Source organism: Macaca nemestrina, chromosome 9 (assembly GCF_043159975.1).
Source record: "Macaca nemestrina isolate mMacNem1 chromosome 9, mMacNem.hap1, whole genome shotgun sequence".
In the NCBI taxonomy this organism is placed as follows: Eukaryota; Metazoa; Chordata; class Mammalia; order Primates; family Cercopithecidae; genus Macaca; species Macaca nemestrina.
The window spans coordinates 47,796,535-47,820,831 of record NC_092133.1 but is presented as its reverse complement, the minus strand read 5'-3'; the positions used below and the strand labels follow the sequence as shown (position 1 = coordinate 47,820,831).

At 38.4% G+C, this 24,297-nt stretch overlaps 2 protein-coding genes across 3 annotated transcripts in view; one reads left to right on the top strand and one right to left on the bottom strand.

Annotated features, from left to right (window-relative positions):
• The window catches only part of LOC105481070 (protein kinase cGMP-dependent 1), a 1,243,906-nt gene that overhangs the window by 593,500 nt on the left and 626,109 nt on the right, over positions 1–24,297 (bottom strand). The gene's annotated exons all lie outside the window — the stretch shown is intronic.
• Positions 9,377–11,998, top strand: LOC105481094 (cleavage stimulation factor subunit 2 tau variant). Its single transcript, XM_011740396.3, has one exon. It carries the CDS (start codon positions 9,683–9,685, stop codon positions 11,543–11,545), a length of 1,863 nt encoding a protein of 620 aa, XP_011738698.1. The 5' UTR covers positions 9,377–9,682; the 3' UTR covers positions 11,546–11,998.

Genomic DNA, 24,297 nt, shown 5'->3' with positions numbered 1-24,297 from the left:
TTCCATTTTCAAGGCTAATAAAAGGCTGAGCCCCAGAGGAGTAGGTCATTTGCACTTCCCTGTTTTCCTGCAGGCACTTGTTTTGTTCCCCAGAGCCAGGATGGAATTGACAAACACCCGGAGGGCAGAGAGAAAAGTTTCTCATTGTACTGCTCTGCAAGAATGTATATGCAGCTATTTCAACATAAATGTCAGATGATAGTGATAAAGATGATAGTAACTGAAAGAATTGTTGCTATTATTTTATCATTAAACCGTCAAGAAAAATTGTCAATATTTTTATATGCAGGATGGAAGAGTTTGATATTTTAAAATGTACACTGCATTCACCTTCAAGAACATCATGCATTATATATGGTGTGAACTTTCTAAAGACTGTGAATTGGTGGCTAAACATTCCTCTACTGTTTTATATTGACCATTTTTCTAACTGGAAGTCCACATTTAAACAATTCTAAGAAAATGATCTATTTTTGGAAATGTTTTATGTTTTGCAGAGATTGAGAGAATGATTTAGAGGAAGGTTGTAGACAAACTTTCTCTGGCAGAATGTGCATTGGAAATGGCTGCCTAGCTCAAAACAGCCCTTTTAACTGCTCCCTTCCTTCATAAGAGTAGGTCACTGAAGTATTTTTGGAATTCATGGTCAACCAGGATAGATATTCAGCAGTAACCAGTATGGCTACACCAGTGGTACAGGATGATAGATGCTCTCTCCAGCCCCTTAAGTCAGTCTCCTGACCTCTCCATGATGTGGAAGGTAAAGGAGGTTAACAACTGGCACCGCAAAGGTCTGTGGGGTTCCTCCTGCTCCAGCTGACTACTGGGCCCCAGCAGACGTAGACTGGCAAATGCTCTCACTATCATTCTGGCTCCAACCTCTTAACAATGCTGAATTGAATCACAGATACACATCAGAATAAAGCCGGACCTTCAGATTCCCAGTTCCAGAAAACTGGAATGACAATGGACTAGAAAGAGAAATAGGAGATCTGATCTTTCAACAGAGGAAAACCACCACAAATGTACAAAGAGACGCAGTGAAGAGGGAGCGAGGAAGGGAGTGGGGAGACAAAGATTTTGAGAGAGAGAGAAAGAGTTGGGAATAGAGTATTCTGAATGCCAACAATTATCCATTTTTTCTTTTCCTAGAGGTTACTGCCTTACGGCTTGTTATGGAGTCAACTATGTCCCTCAAAATTCATATGTTGAAGCCCTGCCCGCATTGTGACTGTATTTAGAGACAGAGCCTTTAAAGAGATAATCATAATTAAATGAGGTCATATGTGTGGACCCCAAGTCTAATACAATGAGAGTCCTTATAGGAAAAGGAAGAGACACCAGAGTGCGTGCACACAGCAGGCGAAGTGAGGACACTGAGGAGGCAGCCATTTGCAAGGCAAGGAGAGAGGATCAGGAGAAAGCAAACCTATTGGCACCTTGAATTTGAACTTCCAGCATGTAGGACTGTAAGAAAATAAATTTCTGTTTAAGTCTGTGGTATTCTAATACAGCAGCCTAGCAGACTAATTTCTGTGGGTTCTGAGAGATAACAAAATGTCATGAAAAAAACCACCGCCTCTTTTGCTTACCTTGGTTGGAATTGGTTTCTGTATTTGTACCATAAAGCGCTAGCTACTACATTCCTATAAACATTAGATTTTAGGTTTTCTATCTAATTTCTAACCCAATAATCTAGAGTTAGAAGGTAAATTTAAACTGGCATTCCTGAAGTAATATTTTTCAAGGATCATTCAACCATGATAATGAATCTAAAATATATTCTGTTAAACCGACTTTTGTTATTTTTCAACAGTCTAAGCCTGGAATCAAATGTTTCAGAAAGGCCTCTTTCCTGTAACTTGGTATAAATATAGGCACATTCTCAGACCAACCTAGCCTCAGAAGAGATATACTAGCCAAATTTCTGAAGTGAGTGGCAGTTTACATATTTCTCTGAAGTAAGGTGTTGTATTGTTCCGGTCTCAGGACAAAAAAAAAAAAAAAAAAAGATTCATGCGTTGTTCCACTTAAACAGGGTATCTTTATTCAGACCTAGTTACAGGACTTGTACTTTTCCACAGTTTGTGAGGATACTTCTGTGTTCCTTCGGGTGACAGCCTGAAGCACGAATAAGGGAGCTCTGCTTCTTGTCCAATTAGTTATGCCTTTCTATGTTGGAATAAATGGCCTATGTCTGCCAGTGCACACTTAAAAGTAGTAGTCCTAATATCACCCTGAGCAGGACTATGTGCTCAAATAGGTACCTGCGTGGCAGAACAATGTGGTGTTAAATAAGCCTGTATCCTCCATAGTCAAAGTTCAGGCCGGCCCTTTAAATAAAAATGGACCAGTGGAATTCTAGCTGACTAAATATTTGAAGAGTGCATTTCATGGTTTAGTACAAGAACCTAATGTGCACCAAGATGATCAGTAAAATTCTCATTGAAGTATTCTATGAGATCAAGCCTAAAAAGTATCCACTTCAACTACAAATCTACCGCAAGCTAAAATGGCAGTGTTAAGGTTGTACAACTTGAAAATAATATAATCTGACAAGACTATTAGTACAAGTACAAGCCCTTCAATAATAAAAATAAAGATACAGGCCCCCAAATAAATAGCATTAGACTAAAACTTGTGTCTCCTTCCACATAAGATGCTACTTCATCTACTATTACTACATAACAAATGTAGATTAATAATTACCATACAATGTAAAGAATAATAAAAATATAAGTATATCCTGTATTCTGCCACACAACAATCCAATACGGGTGACATTACTCTCATTTAAAAGATGTGGAAATGAAACCACAGAGAGGTGAAGTAATTTGTACAAGGCCACACAATTACTTGTTGAACTAGGTAGCCAGTCTAAGTCACTCTGACATTAAAATCTCTGTGTTCTTAATTCCTTCACTCTACTGGCTTTTCTAAGGGCTGAGAGCATGCTTTGGATGAGAAAAATATGAATATCTAAATCCTTTTACAAGCTAGATCAGTAAGTGGACATTTGAGCCTGGTCTAATTTCTTTACTTTCGTGGGCATCATACTCTTAATCTACTAAAAAAACCAACCAAACAACAACAACAACAAAAAAAACATGGGGCTGGACTTCGCAATCCCTTCCAGGGAGAACATTTGGTTCTGTTCAACCTCAAGTCCAGAAATGGCAGACTCCCAGCAGTCCCAAATTCATGTAATCTGCACTTGCCAATAACAGTGATTCATCCTGTGTATAAGTAAATGAAATTCGGGGCCAGGCATCGTGGCTCACTCCCAGCACTTTGGGAGGCTGAGGCAGGTGGAACATTTGAGGTTAGGAGTTTGAGTAAATGAAATTTGCTTTTTATTCCTCTGTATATTGTTTCATATTAAATATGTTTAACATTTTGGGGAAAAAAAGTTATATACCAAATTAATTTGGGCTCTTTCATTTTATGGAAAAATGCATGCTTTATCTAACTGGATGCCTTATAAAAGTCCTTATGTGAAGTTTAACTATAGTCCTGTAAATTGAAAAAGGAAAACATTTTCTCAATTGCTTCAGTCTTTATACCTCACAGTCCATCCGTTACCACAGCACTGACTGTGATGTCACAACTGCAGTTAGTTAAACTCAGAGACAATCAGGAAAAAGGCCAAGGGAGATGGTGCCCAGGCAACAATAACTTGTGATTACTCTACTACTTGTGAAATAGAAAGTTTAAATTCAGGAGACCTGCTTTCAGATTGCCGTTATGCCACTTACTAGCTATGTATCCTTAGGCAACTCACTTAATACAACAATGATTTATGAACTTGATTTCTTAAGTCAAATGGTGTGTGTTCAAATCCTCATTCTGCTAGTTAGCATAGGCACACTAGTTAACTTCTCTGTGCCTCTGTTCTTTACCTATAAATTGAGGAACTATGACTGCCTATCTTCAAAAGGTTGCAGAAAGAATGAAATATTATATAAAGCATTTATCAAAAAGCCTTCTCCCTACTAAGTGCTCAGTGTTTGCCTTTATAAAGTATCTGTATTTTGAGTGAGTCCATTGTTAGGTAAAGTTCTACGTAATAACTCTCTGAGTTTCTTCATTGTTAAAAATCAGGAAACAATTGTATGTACTTCATAAGACTGTTATCAGCACTAAATGTGGGAACCCAGAGAAAAGTATTTTGTAAGCAAAAGGCTCTAAATTATCATTTGGTTAACATCTATATTTTGTTATTGTAAGATGATCTTGTATTAATTGAAAAAATATTTACTAAGTGCTTATAATATAAAAGGTACTGGACTAGGCATTGTGCAGAATATCAATCAGATATAGATTTTATGGTAATACAAGAATATTGATACCTCTAATATAGAAGATAATGAATGCCAAACCAATACTCTAAATGGAAAGCCTTTGAGGTAAGCATTGAAGAACAGAAAGATTTAAACACGGGGGAGGGAAGAGAATAAGAGGAAAAAAGGAGGCATTTCTGACAAATAGTATCACAAAAAGTTAGGAGTTGAAAAATTACAGATCATGTATGGTAAAAAGTGAGTGGTACAATTTAGCCAGAGGAGAATATGTGAAGGGATGTAATGCAAGTAATGAGAATGAAGCTACATATAGAGTATGTTATATGTAGGAAGAACAACTGCCACAATTTAGATTAAAAGTTATAAGGAATTAAAAAGAACCACCTAGGTAGAAAATATATAGAAAAGGATTAGATAAGTTTGGTATTCTTAAGCCTCTGCCATTATTATTCTATGTTCGTGTTTCAGGAGGTGGTGAAGGAAGCATACTGACTCTCACATCAAGTTCACATTCCTGAATCTGAACTTCAAAACCTTTTGTAATCTGTCCCAGAAGCCCATCTTTTGTCACACTAGTCACCAGCTCTCTTGGTTTCCTCTGAGGCCATGAAAAACACCAGGTCCCAATTTCATGCGTTGGCTATTACTCGCTTCTGGTATATTTTCTTCATCTTCTACCTATCTATGCCAGATTATAACCCATCCCTAAATCTCATTTCCATCAGAAAACTTTCCTTGATGATCTAGACCATATCACTATCTTCCATCTCTACGTACTTTCTCGCATATCTATCTTATCAAATGGCAACCTGGAAGAACTATCACTGACCTAGGAATAAAATGACAAGGGTCCTGGCAGCATGTCTTCTCTTTGATTTGAGGCACGTTATTCAATGCCACAGGTTCTGTCCTTGCTAAAATGAAATATTTGTGAATTAATAAACTTTAAAGTCATTTCCTATCATGCATTCAACAAATATATAATGAACATCCACCTGTGCTGAGCTCTATCCCAGGTGTTGAGGATATAGAGGTGAAAACAAAATATTTATCTGTTTATCTATCAGCTATCTATACTATAATTGGTGGTTCTCAAAATTGAGCTTGAATTAGAATTACCTGGAAAACTTGTTCAAAGATTTCTCCATTTCTGATGCAACAGATTTGGAGTAGGGCCCCAAACTTTTATTTTCTAAGATATTTCCAGGTGATGCTGATGCCACTGAACCAAGGACCACATTTAGAGACCTTCTGTTCTGGTAGACTGTCTATTGTTTTCACTGCTGTATTGTCAGTGTTTGGAATAAATATTGATGGAATTAAATAATACATTTGAAGCACTTAGTTAACTGATAAAGGGGGATATACAATTATTTTATAGTTTGGAAGAAAAATTGCAATTTTACTGAAAGGTAAAGGAGTTACTATAATCAGGAAGGTACAAGTTATAAGGAATAGTTTATATCCAAAGAAAAACAAAATTACTTCTAACCTAGAGGAAAGGGTAGAAAGGTCATAGAAAGCTTTGTGGAGCAGTTTATTTGCGCTATTCCTTGAAGGACCCGTACACTTATTTCAAAAATGCCTGTCATTACTCAAAATATTTTTAGTTTAGTTCTTGTCTTTGCAATTTGTCTACTTAATCTATAGTGAATCTTTTCTTTTTTCCCTATACTCTATGGTGAATCTTTTTCTTAAATTCCCTCAAAGATTATAGAATTTTTATATTCTGATGTAAGGTTTGATATTTAGAATTAGCTAAGCATGACATTTTTGCCAAATCTGGTCAGGAAGTTGGGTGATTTTGTTGCATAATCCTGTTCTTTGTTAAAAATAAAGTACACTGTTCAGTTAGTGTACTGATTTTCTAGTATGACTTACAAATGAGGCCCAAAGCAATTTCAGGGTAGAAGTTCAAAAATCAGTCTGAGGCCAGGTACAATGTCTTATGCCTATAATGCCCAATCTCTGGGAGGCTGAGGCAAGTAGATCACTTGAGTTCAGGAGTTCGAGACCAGCCTGGCCAACATGATGAAACCCCGTCTCTACAAAATACACAAAAAACTAGCCATGAGCGGTGGCATATGCCTGTAGTCTTTACTCGGGAGGCTAAAGCAGGAGCCCAGGAGGCAGAGGCTTGAGACCAGGAGGCAGAGGCTGCAGTAAGCCAAGATCACCATTGCACTCCAGCCTGGCTGACGGGAGTGAAATCCTGTGTCAAAAAAAAAAAAAAAAAAAATCATTTTGAGCAATGGATTAAGTTTATAGTTTCTGAAAGTGATGAGAGGACAGCTTCCATTTGGCCATACATTCTCTTGTGTGTTTGAAATCAGTCTTAACATATTTGGTATCAATCTATTGAAAGAATCAACATCTGAACATACACTATACCACGTACACTTTTCTTCAGAGTGTATGCCATGCTATAAATATCTAAAATTTAAACTTTATGGGAATAAAAAAGCAGTATAAAAATGGATGTTCTTCCAAGTTAGATCTATTAAAAAAAATATGTACTGGTACCAGGAAATATACATAGGTTTCTCTGAGCTCTTGATGTGGGGCCATTCAGTTAACAATAAGTATTAGTTTATGTGTTCTGGGCATGGAATTACATGGTGGGTCACACTGGTCCTGTATGAAGGGGGGCATGACAAATCATTCTACTAGTTTGCAATAGTGGGACTAAAGAGAACATGGAAAGCCTGTGACTAAGGCACACTCTATAGTCATAACTTCCCCCTTCTTGTTTTTCCCCATAGTCCTTCAACTACTCTCTGTTCACCCAGTCTTCATGTCCAGTGTATCTTCAGTAGCAGATCAGCATGTACTAGAATAGTATATTAATAGTAAATTAATAATGTTTTTAAAACCTTTACCTAAAATCTTTTAATAGAGTATACTAAATTTAGTTCGGTCTGATATAAATGAGAAAATCTACTAACAATCCCTAGGACCAATGATTCTTAAAGATCTCCAAACCAGCAGCATCAGCGTCACCTGAGAGCTTATTAGAAATGCAAATTCTCCAGACCTGCTAAAGCAGAATCTGACTTAACAAGCCGTGGCTCAAGGTGATTCTGATGCATGTGAGGACCACTGGTTTAGATAGTATCAGCAGTAAAGAAACTCTGTCAAGCTGTGCGATCTTCTATGAATTTTGCAATGTATTATAATACCCCGTTACTATCTTCATGATTACTACATTTAATACACACACAATTACACACATATTCAACTTGTAAGTTACCCTTGACGGAACATGTATAAAAAAGGTATGGCTTCTCTTTGTAAAGTGATGGTGTAGAAGGAAGAAAAATAAATTTGTCTTTAGTTTTTTGAAATGATACTATCCTTAACCCCTCCCCTTTTGTCCCCAATAAATGAATCACACTGGGGAAACATTGCTAGCAGGTGACTATTCTGTTTCTTTGATATAGCAGGGAAATCTTGTTAGGTGATGTAAATGCACCTTATCATTTGCAAATATAAACTGTCGTGCGTCTTGGGTGAACAGCTAAGTACAGAACCGTTTCAAAAACTTGAAGGTAAATGGATGTCTTATTTGCAACTAAACCATCATACTCATGTCAAATCTATTCATTGGACGAGGATTCTGCGGATACATAATACAATTTTTTGGCTGAAATTTAGAAGTTTCATAATCCACTTAAGAGGCATATTTCAGAATAAAATAATTCTCTGTTTTGGAGTTAAAGCACAGACTTGGAGCAGTCCAGTGCACAGATGTATAATGCAATATATACATATAATTTTAAATTTTCTAATAGCCACATTTTAAAAAGTGAAATGAATAACATTAACTTCAAAATAATTTTTAATCCAGTATACAAAAATATTACATTTCAACTTATAAACAATATAAAATTGATGAGCTATTTTTACATTTTTTGGTATTTGATCATTAAAATCTTTCATGTGTCTTACATGTATGGCATACCTCAACTGGAATGTTAAATTTTGACTGGAAGTACTTTCTTTTTATTTCTTTTTTTGTTTGTTTTATCTTAGTGTTCTGTGAAATGAGTTTTATTTAAAATACAATTTATTACTGCAAAAGTAGATTTTATACCCAAGTTGTCATAAATACTAAAAAAGTTTTCCGATAGCCTACTGAACATTAGTTTTTATATTTAAATTAATAAAAAATGAAATTTAAAATTCAATTCCTCAATCACACTAGCTGCATTTCAAATATTCAATATGCGTAAGGCAGTGTAGATCTGGAGCTATGCGAGACCAACCTGGGTTAGAATCCTGACTTTGCCTCTTTCCGGCTGCTTGGCCTTGGGAATTTACCTAGCCATCCCCAAGTTTCAGTTCTATCTTCGAATTGGAGTCGAGGAAATCCCACAGTGAATATGTTTTAACTCCTGCCTGGAAAGCTAACAGCAGAAGACAACCACTATTTGTTTTTCCCTTCATGGAAGTGGTGGATTCACTGCATGATATAATAAAAATCAGAACCAATCAATGTAGGGATAGTTAAGTAAATTTCATTATTCCATACTCTGAAGCCATAAAATGCGAATAACTAATTTATTTAATCACCAATTAATACTGAAATCGGTTATTATTAAGGAAGAAAACCGTAATATTAGGAATAGCACGACTGCTGCCCGTGTGCTCAAAAAAACCTAGAAGGGTCTGCCACCCATCCATTAACAGCGGTTATAGGAAGCAACAGAGCGGGGGCAGGGTCCAGCAGGCACACGCTTCAGTTTATATTTCTTGTCAGTTAATTTCCAAAAACGTTGTTCTAAAAAGGAAATATAATACTGTTTTACTTTAAGGGGCAAATCTCAAATGTGCTTTGAAACGACTACGCTTTTGCCTCAGTCTGGAATGTGATTTGAAATCTAGCTTAACTATACTATAATAAAAGGCCACATGAAAATACTTTGTCAGAACGAAAAACATGCCGCCTTAAATCCGCTTTCGGTTGGCGGTTTCCCGCCGGTGGAACGGAAGCAAAACCGCCTTTGACGTCAAGGGAGGAGTCCCCTCCCAGTTACTATGGTGAAGTCTATGCGGCCATCTTTACTGTGGTCATCTCGCACCAAGGGTGTCGTAGCGGGGCTGTTGGGGCTCCACAGAAAGTCGGCGGAAGGTGAAATGGGAAAGGAATCATGCGACTCTGTAATAAGAAGCTGACAGAACCACGAAGGATCAGGGACTTAAAGCATTAGATAACTTGTTAGTGGGATGCAGGTTCCACAAGCAAGCAGAACGATTCAAGCGAATTAGTAAGGTTTCTGCCCGGATCTTGAGAGCCGCTTCCGTTGCTCAGCGGAAGTGTCGGTCGCAAGAGGACAGACGCCTGGAAGAATCCGCTATCGGCAGTGTGCACAACCGGAATCATGTCGAGTTTGGCGGTGAGAGACCCGGCAATGGATCGATCACTGCGTTCCGTGTTCGTGGGGAACATTCCGTATGAGGCAACTGAGGAGCAGTTAAAGGACATTTTCTCGGAGGTTGGTTCTGTTGTCAGTTTCCGGCTGGTATACGATAGAGAGACGGGAAAACCCAAGGGCTATGGCTTCTGCGAATACCAAGACCAGGAAACCGCGCTTAGTGCCATGCGGAACCTCAATGGGCGGGAGTTCAGTGGCAGAGCGCTTCGGGTGGACAATGCTGCCAGTGAAAAGAATAAGGAGGAGTTAAAGAGCCTCGGGCCTGCAGCGCCCATTATTGACTCACCCTATGGGGATCCCATCGATCCAGAAGATGCCCCTGAATCGATTACCAGAGCAGTAGCCAGTCTCCCCCCGGAGCAGATGTTTGAGCTGATGAAGCAGATGAAGCTCTGTGTCCAAAACAGCCACCAGGAAGCTCGAAACATGTTACTTCAAAATCCACAACTGGCTTATGCGCTGTTGCAGGCGCAAGTAGTGATGAGAATCATGGATCCAGAGATTGCTCTGAAAATTCTTCATCGGAAGATACATGTCACACCACTGATCCCAGGCAAATCTCAGTCTGTGTCTGTCTCTGGCCCTGGCCCTGGCCCTGGTCCTGGCCCTGGCCCTGGGCTCTGCCCAGGACCTAATGTTCTGCTGAACCAGCAGAATCCACCAGCTCCTCAGCCTCAGCATTTGGCTAGAAGACCTGTGAAGGACATTCCTCCTCTGATGCAGACTCCTATCCAGGGTGGAATTCCAGCTCCAGGGCCAATACCAGCTGCAGTTCCCGGACCTGGTCCTGGTTCCTTAACTCCTGGAGGAGCAATGCAGCCCCAACTTGGAATGCCAGGGGTTGGCCCAGTGCCTTTAGAGCGGGGACAAGTGCAGATGTCAGATCCTAGAGCTCCTATACCTCGTGGACCCATGACTCCTGGTGGTCTGCCTCCTCGAGGACTGTTAGGAGATGCTCCAAATGACCCACGTGGAGGGACTTTGCTTTCAGTCACTGGAGAAGTGGAGCCCAGAGGTTATCTGGGTCCACCCCATCAGGGTCCCCCCATGCATCATGCCTCTGGTCATGACACTCGTGGCCCTTCCTCACATGAGATGAGGGGAGGGCCATTAGGAGATCCCAGACTGCTAATTGGAGAGCCCAGAGGCCCCATGATAGATCAAAGGGGTCTACCTATGGATGGTAGAGGTAGTAGAGATTCTCGAGCGATGGAGACTCGCGCCATGGAAACTGAGGTCTTAGAGACACGTGTAATGGAGAGGAGAGGAATGGAGACCTGTGCCATGGAAACCAGAGGGATGGAAGCAAGAGGCATGGATGCAAGAGGATTGGAGATGAGGGGCCCTGTCCCCAGTACAAGAGGTCCTATGACTGGTGGAATTCAGGGTCCTGGTCCCATTAATATAGGGGCAGGTGGCCCTCCTCAGGGACCCAGACAGGTCCCAGGCATTTCAGGGGTGGGGAATCCTGGAGCTGGTATGCAGGGTACAGGCATACAAGGAGCAGGCATGCAGGGAGCAGGCATGCAGGGGGCAGGCATACAAGGAGGAGGGATGCAGGGGGCAGGCATACAAGGAGTGGGTATACAAGGAGGAGGCATACAGGGGGCAAGCAAGCAAGGTGGAAGCCAGCCTAGCAGTTTTAGTCCTGGGCAGAGCCAGGTCACTCCACAGGATCAGGAAAAGGCGGCTTTGATCATGCAGGTTCTTCAACTAACTGCAGATCAGATTGCCATGCTGCCCCCTGAGCAAAGGCAGAGTATCCTGATTTTAAAGGAACAAATCCAGAAATCCACTGGAACTTCTTGAAAGGTTTTAGAAAATATTTGGCTGTAGTCTCAAAGTTTATTCTGTAGCATGGAGAATGGGTGCAAAAAGCTGACTTCTGCATCCCCACACTTGGATTAGGGTTTCCCTCCTCCTAGAACCTAATCTTACTTTTTGTTCTTTTTATTTCTTTCTGTTTTCCTTTTTTATTTTTAATTGAGGGTGGGGGGAGGAGGGAGTGTGTCTGTTCACTTTAAGTTACTGTAAAATAACTCTGAACATGACAACATTATGCCAAATAAGATTACAAAGAATAAGCAGCAATATTGAAGTGTCTACAGTATGTTAACTACATTTTTTAAATGTTGAGTAAAACTTTGTGAAAACTGCTCATAAAGACTAAAAGTTGACCTGTTAAAACGTTAATGTACTAAGATGGTTTTAAGATTTTTGGTTGTATAACAAAATAAAGTTTACCCAAAAGTATAAGACACATTTTTTGGTAAACCATAAAATACAAAATCCTATTGGAGGCAATAGGATAAGCATTGTCTTAGTGTTTTAGAATTATTTTTGAAATATTAGAGTTAACAGGATAAGGTTAAACTTGTATCAGAATTGTTTTTTTCTAAAGTTGTGTTACCTGAAAAATCAAGGAGTACACCTGTTTTACTGTTGCTTCATTTATCCCAGCCTTCAGAGACCAGCAAGGTTCTGCCAGGCCCCAAGCATCAGAGCATGTTGATTTTGCTGTGACAATTCTAAAATCAACCAGGTTACTTAAGTCCACTCTGATGAAACCCTATCTCTCAATACCTTCCAATTTCTCAATAGTCTTTAAGCCCTAAATCTGAGTCAGTAATTCTCTCACATCCTTCCCAAAAATCAGTGTCTAGGGACCAGTTGATCTGGATGAGTTATACATGATATTTGACTTTTCATAAGTAGTAGGTTTCACTAAGTAAACTCTCAGTTTCTTGGTATCTGGCTTTCATATACAGATGGTGTCCATTTGCTCCACCAGACAGGAGTTAAAAACCTTTAGACTAAACAGCATTTAACATGGCTTTTAGTTTTCTTATTTCATAACCTACTTTTCTATCATTAATCATGTTACCAGAATCATCAAGGCCCAAGTAGGTAGAAGTTTTTATATAGCCTGAATACTCAGTTGACTTATTGCTTATTTTACTTTTTGTAAGGAATACAGCCACTTAGTCCTAATATACATACCAATGAGACAATTAAAAATTGGTTGAAAGATGGGGCTTATTACATTGCGCTACTACGACTTTATTTTTCCTTGAAAATAAAGCCTTGAGGATGTGAACACAAACATTTGTATTATAAAACAAGTAGTAATTAATAAAAGCATAAGTTATCAAATATCAGGTGATCTTCTGTGGAGAAGAAAAACCAATATCTAGTTACAGATTACAAAATGTTTAATACAAAGAGCTGAAAATGTAGAAATTCAGTTATCTTCCCTTTGCAAAACGTTTACATTTTAAATTAGTATTCTTTGTTCACAAGGTTTTCACCCCTATGCTGTTGTTTTCTACTACCTGTTTTACTCTGTTGTTCATACTGCTACTTTCCCATGTTTCCTATATGCCTCCCCTCTATTGGAGAGGATAACTCACCTTTACATGTGCGATAGTTATGGTTAATACTAAGTCACAGAGTTGGCTCGATCACTTTGAGATTCTAGTTGCTTTACCTCAAAGCTTTCACTGAAGGGCTCTAACTGAAAATTATTAAATGTTACAGTCTTTAGTCAAATCCCTGCATTATTTAATGCAGAAAATAAAAATACAATTAAGGCTGAGTTAGTATCTGATATGTTTATTTTTAATGAATACATTATGCAGAAGTCTTCCATTGTGGATATACATGGGGCCTGATTACCTTTTGTTTTTAATGCAAAAGGCAGAACTAATGAAATTGCAGTAATGGATGGAACTCTCTTAGAACCATTATCTATATAGTTTGACAGTTGAAATAACTATAAAGACGTGCCATTTTGTGGTTGGTATGAGCAACATCTTGGTGATAGATATTAAGCTTATGTTCCCCAGAGAGAAATCCTCTGTATTCCAATAGCACCTTGTAGCTATCTTCATTACTGACAACCTTAGTTATATTGCAGTGCACTGTTTACCTGTTATCTGCTACTATACACTTCCACTCCCACAAACTGAACACAGGGGCAGTCTATCTCACTACCATATTCACAGATGGGAAAAGGACAAAATATTCTATTAGAGTTATTAGGGGGAAAAATCCCATTAAAAGCATATATACTGCCCTCATAAGAGTTTAGATTCAACACAGAACAAATGAGCTATAACAACTATTTCCATTTTAAAAAACAATTAGAAATAGGTTATTAAAAACAATCACCTCTACTCTGTGAAAGCTAAGGAAATAGATTGTCCTCACTTCTGATTCATTGAATGTTCCAATATTGATATAGAAAGCATAGAGCCTTATTTCATTTGATAGTAAAGAATAATGCAAGCACTATTGCCACAATCAGAATCTTTTATGTGTTTTACTACAAAATCATCGGTTATAACCCCTCACATCCTGAATTTTCCCTAAGATGTGTAGACTAAAATAAAATCACCAATTCATTCATCATAATAGTTGAAGATGATGGGGTGAAACAGTGATTTGCTAATGCTTCTTTAAGGCTTATCCTCTTGGGGAGTACATGTTTCTTGGGATTATGAAATGATCAACTTTAATCAGTGCCTGCCCATTAGCCCTTGCCCTCATATTACTGATGATTAATACCAAAAATATGTTTTAACATCTGTTGACTTCCTAGGATTTTGGAGTATTTGATAAGATATAAGCTAATGTGAATCCCAGACAAAGGTAGGCTAATCTAAGTAAGATTATGTCTGGTTTTTCAACTACACTTCTCAGAATTCTAATGGTAGAAAGACATTTTAAAAAGAAAACCGTTAACATAATCACAGCTTGCAAAGCTTCTTGTTTTTCCATGCTGTGATGGGACATTGGTTAAGCACACAGAACATAATTTCCTATGGCGTGTCAGACCTTTCTCTTAGGTCTGATGAGGTCTATGGATAATTATGTGCAACAACCTACTGTGGCAGAGAAACTGAATTAGCAGTTACATCTGACAGTCTTCTCACAAAAGAATGTCAGTCTCTCATTATTTTATATCAGCTAATCTCTAGATGGACTTTCCTGGTTGAAGCTTGCTTTCTTCATCAGTCTCTTATCAAGAATGCTCTGGTTAAGAACTGATTCATATTAAGGACATTATTAATATATTGTAAGTATCCCTAAATATAAAATTTAATATTAAATATTAATAGGGATATTACATGATATTGGCATACTATATAATGTGCTTATACATATTTATTTCAAATGTTAACTGACCCAGATCTTTAAATATTTTCATTTGTCTTTATGCACCCTGAAACAAAAGTTTACTTCTTTGGTTGAAAATTCACCTTCACAAATATTCATATTACCAATTACCTTGCTCATAAAATATTAACTAGCATGTTTGTTCTTGATATTATTCTATAACAATATATAACGTAATTTGAGGGCAGAATTGTGTCAAAAGTGACACTTGGGAGTCGGGCGTGGTGGCACACACCTGTAATCCCAGCACTTTGGGAGGCTGAGGGGGGCCGATCACTTGAGGTCAGGAGTTTGAGACCAGCCCGGCCAATGTGGTGATACCCCATCTCTACTAAAAATACTAAACTTAGCCAGGCATGTTGGCAAGCCCCTGTAATCCCAGCTACTTGGGAATCTGAGGCACGATAAGTATTTGAACTTGGGAGGTGGAGATTAGAGTGAGTCGAGATTGTGCCACTATACTCCAGACTGGGCAAACAGAGTGAGACTCTGTCTCAAAAAATAAAATAAAAAATAAGTGACACTTGGGGTAACATCTTTAAAAATCAAAAACCTGGTGCTTATTAAATACTGCACAAAAAGCACCCAAATGTTTACCAAATAACAGCTTTTTTTTTTCTTTTTTTAAGACAGTGTCTCACTTTGTCACCCAGGCTGGAGTGCAGTGGCACAATCTCAGGTCACTGCAACCTCTGCCTCCTGGGTTTAAGTGATTCCCCTGCCTCAGCCTCTCAAGTAGCTATGATTACAGGTGTGTGCTACCGTGCCTGGCTGATTTTTGTAGTTTTAGTAGAGACGGGGTTTCACCATGTTGGCTAGGCTGGTTTTGAACTCCTGACCGCAAATGATCCACCCACCTCAGCCTCCCAAAGTGCTGGGATTACAGGTGTGAGCCACCATGCCCGGCATTTAATAACAACTGTTTATAACCAAGAATTGGTTTAGATCCCCAAAATAGGTAACTATCCTTTAATCACAGAGTTTTAAAAATAAAAAAATAAAAAGTAGATAGCTAATTACAAAAAATACACAACATTCTCAATCATAAATAATTTTGTATGATTAAGTACATATAATATCTGCAGACACTTGAAATGAATCTCATATGTGTTACAAAGGTTGGTCATTTTAAAAATTATATCTGCTGGGCAGATGTAGTTGTTAATGCCTGCGATCTCAGCACTCTGGGAGGTTGAGGCAGAAGGATCACTTGAGCTCAGGACTTCAAGACCAGTCTGGGCAACACAGGAAGATCCTGTCTCTATAAAAAATGTAAAAATTAGCTGAGTATGGTGATGTACATATTCTTTAAGTGAATCTTACAGACTCATTTTAATTTAAAATGAGTGCCAACACTGAAAAATGGTATAGTTGGGCTGGGCGTAGTGGCTCTTGCCTGCAATCCCAGCACTTTGCGAGGCCGAGATGGGCAGATCACGAGGTCAGGAGATTGAGACCACCCTGGCTAACACGGTGAAACTCCGTCTCTACTAAAAATACAAAAAATTAGCCGGGAGTTGTGGCAGGCGCTAGTAGTCCCAGCTACTTGGGAGGCTGAGGCAGGAGAATGGCGTGAACCCGGGAGGCGGAGTTTGCAGTAAACCGAGATCACACCACTGCACTCCAGCCTGGGTGACAGAGTGAGACTCCATCAAGAAAGAAAGAAAGAAAGAAAGAAAGAGAGAAAGAGAGAAAGAGAGAAAGAGAGAAAGAGAGAAAGAGAGAAAGAGAGAAAGAGAGAGAGAGAGAGAGAGAGAAAGAGAGAAAGAGAGAAAAGAGAGAAAAGAGAGAAAAGAGAGAAAAGAGAGAAAAGAGAGAAAAGAAAGAAAGGAAGGAAGGAAGGAAGGAAGGAAGGAAGGAAGGAAGGAAAGAAAAATGGTATAGTTGAGTTCATAATGTGATTTTTTTAAAAAAAGGTCAACATAGGGCTTTCTTGGTGCCTTAACATTTATAAAATCATACTCCATATCTGAAACATCACTCTTGTTCTCATATTAATCAATATAGTGACATAAATCAGGACTAAAAACATTTCCAGACACAAACCTTGTATAGGAGAGTAAATACAATCATCTATTAATACAACATATTTCCTATCTTTGGCTAAGCCTATACCCAAAATGATTTCATCTTTTTATGCTTATCAATCATCAGAGAAAAAAATCCTCATCTATTTTAAGCATCAGATAAATTACACTATTGAAATTATATAATTATTGTCAATGTTATCGAAGTTTTGTTCCCTAAAAGTTTTAAATGTCTTTGGACAAGAAATCTCAAATTGGTGATCTGTGGACCAATTGAGCTTACAGATATTTTTTATTTGACCAGTCAATTTTCTTGAAAATTTTGAACTTAAATGCCTGTAGAAGCAGCTTATATTCTCCAATTTGGCCACAAGCCCAACCTCTTCCTATCCTTCGAGCTTACAACTTAACACAATTATTAGATTTGATCAATATTAGTGTCTAATTTGACAAACATGACATAGAAAAACTTGCTTAAGGCCAGACGTGGTATTTCATGCCTGCAATTCCAGCGGTTTGGGAGGTCAAAGCAGGAGGATCACTTGTGTACAGGAGTTTGAGACCAGACTGAGCAGCATGGTGAAACCCATCTCTACAAAGTACACAAAAATGAGTTGATTACTTGGCCATGGTGGCATGGCTCTAGTCCCAGCTACATAGGACGTTGAAGTGGGAGGATCACTTCAGCCCAGGAGGTGGAGGCTGCAGTGAGCCGGGATCTCGCTACTGCACTCCAGCCTGAGTGACAGAGCGAGACCTTATCTCAAAAAAAAAAAAAAAAAAAAAAGAAAAGAAAAGAAAAGAAAAACCTGTTTAGCAACCGGTTCAGCACACATATTTCTGCAAAACCAACCAGCAACAAAAGGAAAACCCAGGGCAAACGAAAACAAAAATCTTGACGCATTTTTTATTTGTAGATTTTGGTGAGGTATACTGAGCAAAGGAATGTCCTAGAAAAATAAGCCAATCAGTATATTTATCCCACAAATGTTTGCATTTTCAATAAATATTAAGCCAAAATAGCAGTATCTTCTTTTTCAATGAAAACACATATTTGTAAAATATGATATATATTATTCATGTATATAGATATTAAACGCTAACAGCTCTAGAATGAAGATATTGATAGTACACATACTGGAACACTGGAACATAAATTCTTTTTTTTTTCTTTTGAGACAGAGTCTCACTCTGTGGCCAGACTGGGGTACAGTGGTGCAATCTCAGCTCACTGCAACCTCCATCTCCCAGGTTCAAGCGATTCTCTTGCCTCAGTCTCCTGAGTAGCTGGGACTACAGGTACTCACCAGCACACCCCACTAATTTTTGTATTTTTAGTAAAGACGAGGTTTCACCATATTGGTCAGGATGGTCTTGATCTCTTGACCTCATTATCCACCTGCCTCGGCCTCCCAAAGTGCTGGAATTACAGGCATGAGCCACAACGCCCAGCCCAGAATTCTTTAATTTCTTTATCTGTTATTGATGTACCTGTCAGCCTCTGATTCTGTGATTCTCTACTATCTCACTTTGTTGCCTGGAATGAATATGAAGCAACCTGTACCAATTCAGGAATCTACTTATGTAGATTTTAGAAAGTGACCCACTATATGTAACTTTCATGTAACAGCCACAGTAATTTAAACAAAACAAAAGTCCTTAACCAGATCATGTTATTTCCCTGTTAAAACCTCTCTTGGCTTACATTGCTCTTAGAATAAAATTCAAAATCCTTATGTGTCCTATGTAGCCCTGATATAGTTTGGATGTGGGTCCCTACCCAAATCTCATATTGAAATGTAATCCCCAGTGCTGGAAGAGGAGCCTTGTGGGAGGTGATTGGATCATGGGGGTGGATTTCTCATGAATAGGATCTCATTTCATCATGAATCTCATGATGGTGCTAAACCATGAATCTCATGATGGTGCTAAATTTCTCATTTAATCATGAATCTCATGATGGTGCTAAACCATCCCCCATGGTACTGTCCTCATAATAGTGAATGAGTTCTCATGTAATCTGTTCATTTAAAAGTGTGCAGCACCTCCCCCTCCACTGTCTGGCTCCTGCTCTGGCCCTGTACCTGCTGCCCCTTTCCCTTTGTCACGATTGTAAGTTTCCTGAGGTCTCCCCAGAAGCCAAGTCAATGCCAGCATCATACTTCCTGTACAGCCTGCAGAATCATGAACCAGTTAAACCTCTTTTCTTTATGAATTACCCAGTCTCAGGTATTTCTTTATAGCAATGCAAGAATGAACTAATACAAGCCTTAAGTATACCAATGTCTCACACTACCTTTGGCCCCTTACCCACTTCTACAAATATTTTGGGCCTAGCTTTATTTAATTGAATTTGCCAGACTCATTCTCATCTCTGTACTTGGGAGTTTCTCTTGCTCATCACCCACTCTTTCCCCAGGCCTTTGAATGGCTAGTTGATTCTCTTTACTCAGGTCTTGGCTTACATACTATATTACTTACTCAGACAGGCTTTTCCTGGACACCTGGGAAACCACAGACAAAGCAAATGTAAATTTAAATGGTCTCCCAATTCTCTCTCATAATCTTGTTGTCTTTCTTGTTTGTTTGTTAAGAGTAGTTAACTTACCTGAGCACCACTTACACATTGTATGGGATTAATCCATATTCTCCAACCCTTTGCAAAGCATAATAGTTGTTCTATGCACCCACCAAACTTGATGACTGTCATGAATGAGTTACTCTTCATTATGCCCATGTTACATTTATCATGTAAATCATGTTTGTTGCCAAACAAATCTATGCTAGTTGTATCTATTACTGTAATATATGAATATGCATATAGGCATAAACATAGGTATAGATAATATGTGTATATATGAAATACAATTGTAAAAATAAAAAGTTATTTCTATGAAAACTATCTTGAATGCTTTGAAAGATAGATAGATAGATAAGTAGATAGATAGATAGATTTATCATGTCAACTGTGTTTGATAGTGTATTAGTTTGCTTTCATGCTGCTGACAAATACATACCCAAGACTGGGCAATTTACAAAGGAAAGAGGTTTAATGGAGAACTCACAGTTCCACATGGCTGAGCAAGCCTCACAAGCATGGTGGAAGGCAAGGAGGAGCAAGTCACGTCTTATATGGATGGCAGTAGGCAGAGAGAGCTTGTGCAGGGAGGCCACTGTTTTTAAAGCCATCAGATCTCATGAAACCCACTCACTATCATGAAAACAGCATGGGAAAGACCCACCCCCATGATTCAGTCATCTCCCACCGGGTACCTCCCACAACACAGGGGAATTTTGGGAGCTACAAGATGAGATTATGGGAGCTACACAGAGCCAAACCATATCAGATGGTAAACCAGTTTATACCAATTGTACTATTTTTTGTTTTATATAGATTGATTGATTGATATTAGCATGAGTGTAAAAAAGTTATTTCTATGAAAACTATGTTGACTGTTTCTACAAGATTTTATAAAAGTTAGGAGCTAAAAATACATCATTGTTAAATACTGTGGGGGCAAGGTAATTTTTAAAAATACCTTAAAAATCTTTAAAATATAGAACTCACTCTGATACTTTGTAAGTGTCCAAATCCTTGTTTCACTTAAAAATAAAAAATAGATTGTTACTGGCAATTTTAGACAAAGCATGTGAATGCTTTAATTTCCTCACAGAAATTTTTCAGGCAGTGGAACAAAAATCCTTGAGGTAATGTTTGGCACTGCCATAGTTGTCTCCCTTTCACCTCCACAGGATTACCCAGGAGAGACAACCACCTGCCACTATTCCAGTCCTCCTCCTTCCCCTTCCTTGTGATGTTGCATACCGAGGAGAACAGAATATACCCTAATCTCTTGCTAATCAAAGTGTGCTCCTCGGATCGGCAGCACCAGCATCACCTGGGAGACTGTTAAAAATGCAGAATCTGGGGCTCCACCCAGACCTGCTGAATCAAAACCTACATTTTAATAAAATCCCCAAGGATCCACATGCAAATAAACGTTTGAAAAGCACTGCTTTAATCCTACAAGAAAGTGAAAAGAATGACAACAACAAATAAAAGCACCATAAAATTAATATTATGACAAATAGAAGGGATTTTTAATTTACCTGCATGGCTTCCCTTCCATTGGCAGAGAAAATCAAGAATTGGCAAAAATCCTTACCCAATCTGAGGAAAACAGGAGATAGCCCATGTATTAGATGCCACATTGGACAAGCAAGGAGACAAACAAAGATCTTGTTCATTCACAGATAATTGAGTGAACATCGGATCAACTGGGAAACCTAAAACACCGTAATTGAAATTATTGTTGTTTGGGGAAGACACCTGAATGTATTTTGTCCATATGTGTAACCCCTTTTTTCCTTAGATATGGAGAAGTTGTACTGATTTGGTAGAATCATTTATATTTATTATATATGATCACCAGAAACAGGGCACACCAAAAATTGTTTCAGCCAAGTTGTGACTCTCTGGAATGAATGCCACCATTCATCAAAAAATTCCCTCATAAAATCTAAATTGTTTTCTAATCCCACAAATTTCATTATTTTTCTGGTAAGATATACTATCCAGATAGAAATGCTAACATCAGGGCACTCCATTTTCTTTTGTAAATGTCTTTCCCTGTAATCCAGAAATATTGCCTAATATCTCACAGAACTTATCTAGACTAGAAAGAAGATTTCCAGAAGAAATTCTGAAGCTGTAAAATCAGCATGCTTATGATTCAGTGTGAATAAACCCTCAACAGAATTCTGCTGTTAACAATTTTTCAAACCTCATCTAAGTATTCTAAAGCACCAAAAAGAAAGAGTAATATAACAAGAACAGTTCAAAGGATCAGCCCAATGTTTTTTCTGTTACTTCATTTTCAGTAGATATATTGGAAATGGTAGCAAAACTCTATACTGCAAGTTGTGCCTTTAAGCTTGTCTTTGAACCTAATCTAAATTAAGAGTACAAATTAACCAAATCAACATTTGTAAATTAAGCAAATTAATTTTTTTTTTCTTGAAAGTTTTCATTGGCCTTAGATGAGTGAACTCAAAACATTTCTAGCAAACAACAATTTAAATTCAAATCAAGGCCTTTCAAGTGGTGACATCAAACCATCGAGAGGTTGAAAAGATGGCTGGATGTGGTAGCTAATGCCTGTAATCCCAGCACTTGGGAGACTGAGGTGGACAAATCACTTGGGATCAGGAGTTCATGACCAGCCTGGCCAACATGGTAAAACTCTGTCTCTACTAAAAATACAAAAAATTAGCTGGGCATCATGGCAGGCACCTGTAATCATAGCTACTTGGGAGGCTAAGGCAGGAGAATCCCTTGAACCAGGGAGATGGAGCTTGCAGTGGGCCAAGATCACACCACTGCACTCTAGTCTTCCTCCAAAAAGAAATAAAATAAAATAAAATAAAGGTTGTAAAGATAAATTGGGAACTTAAGAATCTTCCCTTTTCACATGTGTTCAGACAACTTGCATTCCAGTCCTAATTGGGGCTTTGTTTGCCTAAGGGGAAACAAATTTTCTTAATTAGAATGTTTTGTGAATTGGAAGGAAGATGTCTTATAGGATCTTTGATTGGTGGGGATTTTATTGTCATCATTTTCAGATAAACCTGTTTTTAGAAGTTTTTTCCCTAGTTAGTGGCCGTACTGAGACAAGCAAGCTAATTGAGCTTTGACCAGTGGTAACCCTGGTTTAAAATGGCCAAAGCTCCATTATCTTATGCAATCTAACACAGGAACAGAAAACCAAATACTGCATATTCTCACTTAAACCAAATACTGCATATTCTCACTTATAAGCGGGAGTCAAACGAGAACATGTGCGTACTAAGAGGGGAACAACAGACACTGGGGCCTACTTGATGGGGGTGAAGAGGTAGAGGATCAGAAACAAATGCCTTTTGGGTACTATGTTTATTACCTGGGTGATAAAATTAACTGTACACCAAAGCCCTGCGACACACAGTTTACCTGTGTAACAAACCTACACATGTACCCCTGAACCTAAAAGTTAAAAAATAAAGTAAAATAAAACTAGTCGTCCTGAGGAATTCAAGATGGATTATTCTGGGTAGAGGAAAAAAAGAGGCTTTTCTGCATCTCTTGCCCATTCTTTCATTTACCCAGGATTACGCACAAGGAAGGGGACTGATGGACTGGTCAGTGACTCAGCCCATGCCAGCCAAGCAGGATTATGAAACTGATCTCCTGTCAGGGCCAGCACTGAGGCAAAGGCACACAAATGAACAGGGCTGGAGAGTGATGTTTCAATAAAAATTAACTCTTCAAAGAAGAGGAGGCAGGAAAGAATGAGGGAGGAAGAGTTAAGTTTTTTTGTTTTGTTGTTGTTTTCTTTTCCTGACAAAACCACAGACTTACTCCACTTATATGATCATGGCTGGCCACTCCAAGCAGGAGGAGCTGTCTCCAGCTCATTTTCAACTGCTCAGTAAGTCTTCTGGGTCTTACCCACCACATTACAAAAGCTTTTTTGTCTAGTCTTTTATTTTAATAAAAAATAAAATATAACATATTGATATAGACATGAAATATAATTGTTTAAAATGTTTTTTAATTCTAATAGGCATTTTAATTTACACAGTGAGCAAATACTTTGAGTTGATGGAAAGAGACTATAATAGTGCAATTTCAGACATCAGCCACAAGATTAGGGGGAGGGGAGTTATTTATTTTTGAGGGAGGGAGGTCATAGCAAGGCTCTTGGAAGTGCCCCAGAACCAACACATGCCACTTATGAGTTCTAGGTCCTCTTTTGGAAGGCTGGGTCATGAATAACATACTAACAGCACGTACTGAGAACCTACTAAATGCCAGGCATTTGACAGGCAGCATCTTTAACTTCACTAAAGTTTGAGGAAGTTAACTAATTCACCTTAAGTCACACAGCTCATAGGAGGTGGAAGCACCATTGAATGCAAGTTTGTCTGACTTCCAAGCCCTAACTGTCCCCATTATATCGATCAGTTTTATGAAGAGACAAGTAATAAGGTAGTAATAAGTGTATCCACACTGAGGGCTGAAATGTGGAGAAATATTAGGCATCATTTTCACTGAGTGATGAAGGTCATTACAGGTCTAGAACATGTGATTTTGGGGCAATAGTGAAAAATTTATCAAATCTATCTTTTGCCCTTACATTTTTTCTTGTTGTTTTTTCTCCCAAGAACCAAGTACTACATGGGTTTTAGGATTATAGAGGAAAATGGAAACCAAAACTTAGAATGGAGACATACTTATATGGAATAAAATAGATTTTATAAGAAATCCATAAAACTAAACATATAATTTTTAATTGAGACAAGCTCTCTCTCTGTCAC